General features: G+C 59.2%; 1 protein-coding gene across 1 annotated transcript in view; it reads left to right on the plus strand.

The window, feature by feature from the left end:
• Nucleotides 1-1,249: 1,249 nt before the first annotated feature.
• The window catches only part of DMRTA2 (DMRT like family A2), a 3,370-nt gene continuing 630 nt past the window's right edge, over nt 1,250-3,989 (plus strand). The window contains exons 1-2 of the mRNA XM_007459640.1: nt 1,250-1,805; nt 3,312-3,960. Coding sequence (XP_007459702.1) covers nt 1,250-1,805; nt 3,312-3,960 — 1,205 coding nt within the window. The remainder of the gene's footprint in view (nt 1,806-3,311; nt 3,961-3,989) is intronic.

The following is a 3,989-nucleotide window of genomic DNA, read 5'->3' on the forward strand; positions in this document are numbered from 1 at the left end:
AGAGGCGACTCCCACGCCTCGGTGGTGCCTGCTGGGCCATTCAAATCCCAGGAACCCAACTCCGAGACCAGAATTTGGGAATCTGCTCCCGAGCGGGGTTCCGCGGTGCCCCAGAATGGAGAGGGCGTGTCTGATGACTGGATCCCTAAACCGGGAGGGGAGGGGAAGGCCGGGTGAGTTGGTCAGCTAAAAGGCTCTCCCTCCTGCAATGCTTAACTTTTGCAAGATACTTTTTCCTCCCCGACTACTCCAGACTACAAGGCTAAAAACTGTGCCACAGGTTTACTCCATCTCCAAGCCCAGCCTATGCCTGAGGGGTTTTTTTCACGCACACCCCTCTCTCCTGCGTGGACCCTGGGTCCCAGACCCCCATATTACCTGTTTCTCGCTGTTTTCCTCGCCCCTCAAGCTAATCCTCGGGCTGGGTTTGCCTATCGAAAGAAAGATCCTTCCACTGCATTTCCTCTGTAATCCACCTCCCCAGGCCTCCTGAACTCAGCTCCACACCATTTTCTCTCCCCCCCTGGAGGCCCGCCCCTTGGAACTTGGACCCCCACATTTCCACGGGTCCCTGGGCCCCTGGGCCTAACTTTGCCCCTGAGTTGTTTCCTAGCCTTCACTCCACTTCCTAGAGCTTTTTTTTTTTTTCGTCCCTGAGTTTTCTCTCCAACTCTCCTGCTCCCACCAGAAAAAAATCTTCCAGCCCAACCAGCTGAACTCTATGCCTTGATATTACCCTCCTCTTCACCCTTCTATAAAACTGAACGTTTCGCCTCGGGTTTTCCTGTTTTGCACTTGGCATCAGTCTAACTGTTGGGTCAAAATTTTCTAATTCGATCCCACCAAACAAACATTTCTCTCTGCCTGTCTAACCTCAGTTCTGCTAAACTTTGGGGGATCTTTTTTTTTCAAACCCTTGTTACATTCATCTGAACCAGTGACTTTCAAACTTTATATGTCTTTTAATTTTTTCCAGTGGAACCACTGATTCAGATGAAATCTTACCCCCAGTGCATAAATCAGTTATAAGAACTCTGGTGGGCGTGGGGTCGGGGAGTTGGGCATTTACAAGCGGACTCCAAAGGCACCTCCTCCCAGCGATTCGGTAACTGCTAGCTAAACCTCCCGCTGCCGAAATGCCCCTCTCTAAACCTGGATTCCTCCAGGGTGCGCTTTAGCTTAGCGCACCATGCGCTCCTCACCGCAAGTTTCTCCCCTCTTTCCACGGTGTTCCACGCCAGGTCCTGCCATGGAGCTGCGCTCCGAGTTGCCCAGCGTACCCGGCGCGGCGACGGCGGCTGCGACAGCGACGGGCCCGCCCGTGGCTTCGGTGGCGTCGGTGGCAGCGGCGGCGGCGGCGGCCGCTTCGCTACCTGTGAGCGTGGCGGGCGGCTTGCTAAGAGCGCCGCCGCTGTTGTTGCGGGCTGCGGAGAAGTACCCGCGGACCCCCAAGTGCGCGCGCTGCCGCAACCACGGCGTGGTGTCTGCGCTCAAGGGCCACAAGCGCTACTGCCGCTGGAAGGATTGCCTGTGCGCCAAGTGCACGCTCATCGCCGAGCGCCAGCGCGTCATGGCGGCGCAGGTGGCGCTGCGCAGGCAACAGGCGCAGGAAGAGAACGAGGCGCGCGAGTTACAGCTCCTCTACGGCACTGCCGAGGGCCTGGCGCTGGCCGCCGCCAACGGCATCATCCCGCCGCGACCCGCGTACGAGGTCTTCGGCTCTGTGTGCGCCGCCGACGGCGGGGGGCCGGGAGCGGGAGCGCCCGCGGGGACCGGAGGCGGCGCCGCGGGCGCGGGGAGCTCAGGTGAGGAGAGGGGAACAGGGACGGGGTTCAGGGGCGCGCGGCCCAGGGACTTGTCTCGGTACTGAAAGAGTAGAATCCCGTTCTCCAAACGCCCCACCTGGTGGAGCTGCCCGCGCACCAAGCCCCTGATTTGAGGCATAAACACACAAACTTTCCTTTCTCCCCTTTCTGAAGCATTTGCACTTTATTCCTTTCTCTCACCGCAGGCCCAAATGTAAACGCTTTAATCTTATTGCCTCTACCCAAAGACAGCCATGTCTCAGCTTTCTTGCTCACTTCGCTGGGTCTTCTCCCCAGCCTGAGAACTCACGCGTCTTATCTTTTCTTTCGTTCTGCGCTTCTCCACACGCCGCAGATCCCTCCGCTCCTTCCCAACTCTCTTCAGCAATCCGACCCTCTCCAAGTCCCCTCCTCCGCCCCGCTTCGCTTTCTCTAGGTACTGAGGACGCCGAATTCCTTCCCAACCCCACTCCCTCCCCCACCCCCGCGCCTCCGCAGGATTCCTTTTCTCCTGTTCCTAATGTTCCCTGGTCAACCGCCCTGCTCCTTCTTTCTAGCTTCCTTCCCTGCTCGTCTCCCTTTTCTCAGAGTACTTGCTCTCTCCCTTCTCTCAATCCCCTTTCCTCTTCCCAGTGCACTCCCTGTCCGGCTCTGGCCGCACCCTCTTCTTCGAGACTCCCTAGGCTTTTGGGGGAGGGGGTGCGGAATTAGGCCAGGGCTCACTCAGCTTCCAGCTTGGGAGGGAAGAACTTCTTAGGTCTTAATGATTTTTTAAGATTTTTTTTTTGATGTGGACCACTTTTAAAGTCTTTTTATTGAATTTGTTTATATTGCTTCTGTTTTATGTTTTGGTTTTTTGGCGGGAGGCACGTGGGATCTTAGCTCCCAACCAGGGATCAAGTCTTAACCACTGGACCGCCAGGAAAGTCCCACTTAGATCTTAATTTTGGAAAGGATGGATTAGAAATAGAGGCTCTACTTTTGCCTGTAGAGAGGCTTGGGATCTTGTAAATGCTCAAGGTGCATTCCCCTCCAGGCTGTGCTGCCCAGGGCCACAGAGCACCCAGGGCTGGGTTGGCTCTTGGAATCACAGAGGTGGAGTGAGGTCTTCTATACAGTGTGCGGTGCAGGTGCAAGTTGTGTTGGCTCCTGTTTGACCTCTGGGTCAGGCCACTTCTCCAGAGCAGGCCAAGACTAGGCAGGGTGAAGGTATTGGGCACAGATGTAGGAAGAGGGTCACTGGACACTGAGTTTACAGGGCACAGGTGGTTGGGGTTCTGGGTACAGAAAGAGAATGCGCTCTGGGAGCCGAGGAAGAGCCAGGGCTGTAGAGGCTCAGAGGGGAAGGAATGCTGGAAGAAAAAGAAAGAAGGGTTTTGGAGCCAGTGAGTGAGGGTTGTGAGGCTCAGAGGGAAAGGAAGCTGGACTCCAAAGGGCTCTGGTGCTGTGGGGTGCGGTCACTTCCCTGCTAACCGCTCCTTTACATACCCCTTTCTCCCCTCCTAGAGGCCAAGTTACAGAAGTTTGACGTATTCCCCAAGACGCTGCTTCAGGCAGGCCGCGCAGGCAGCCCGCAGCCGCCGCCGGGAAAGCCCTTATCACCCGACGGCGCGGACTCTGGTCCCGGAACATCGTCCCCAGAGGTGCGAGCGGGCTCGGGCTCGGAGAACGGCGACGGCGAATCCTTTTCTGGGTCGCCCCTGGCCCGGGCCTCCAAAGAGGCAGGTGGCAGCTGCCCAGGCAGCGCTGGCCCCGGAGGCGGCGGCGAGGAGGACAGCCCGGGATCCGCCAGCCCTCTGGGTTCAGAATCCGGTTCCGAGGTCGACAAAGAAGAGGCAGAGGCCGCGCCCGCGCCCGGGCTGGGCGGGGGCCCGGGTCCACGGCAGCGGACGCCGCTAGACATCTTGACGCGCGTCTTCCCGGGCCACCGGCGGGGTGTCCTGGAGCTAGTGTTGCAGGGCTGCGGCGGCGACGTGGTGCAGGCTATCGAGCAGGTGCTGAACCACCACCGCGGGGGCCTGGCGGCCGGCCTCGGCCCCGCCGTGCCCCCCGATAAGGCCGCGATGGGGGCAGTAGTAGCAGTGGATGACGCGTGGCCTGGCCGCATCGACGCCGCGGCCGCCGGGGGGCCGGGGCTGCCCGCGCCGCTGCAGGCGGGCCCAGCCGCCCCTCCGCACCACAGAC

The sequence above is a fragment of the Lipotes vexillifer genome, unplaced genomic scaffold (assembly GCF_000442215.2).
Source record: "Lipotes vexillifer unplaced genomic scaffold, Lipotes_vexillifer_v1.1 scaffold525, whole genome shotgun sequence".
Lineage (NCBI taxonomy): Eukaryota > Metazoa > Chordata > Mammalia > Artiodactyla > Lipotidae > Lipotes > Lipotes vexillifer.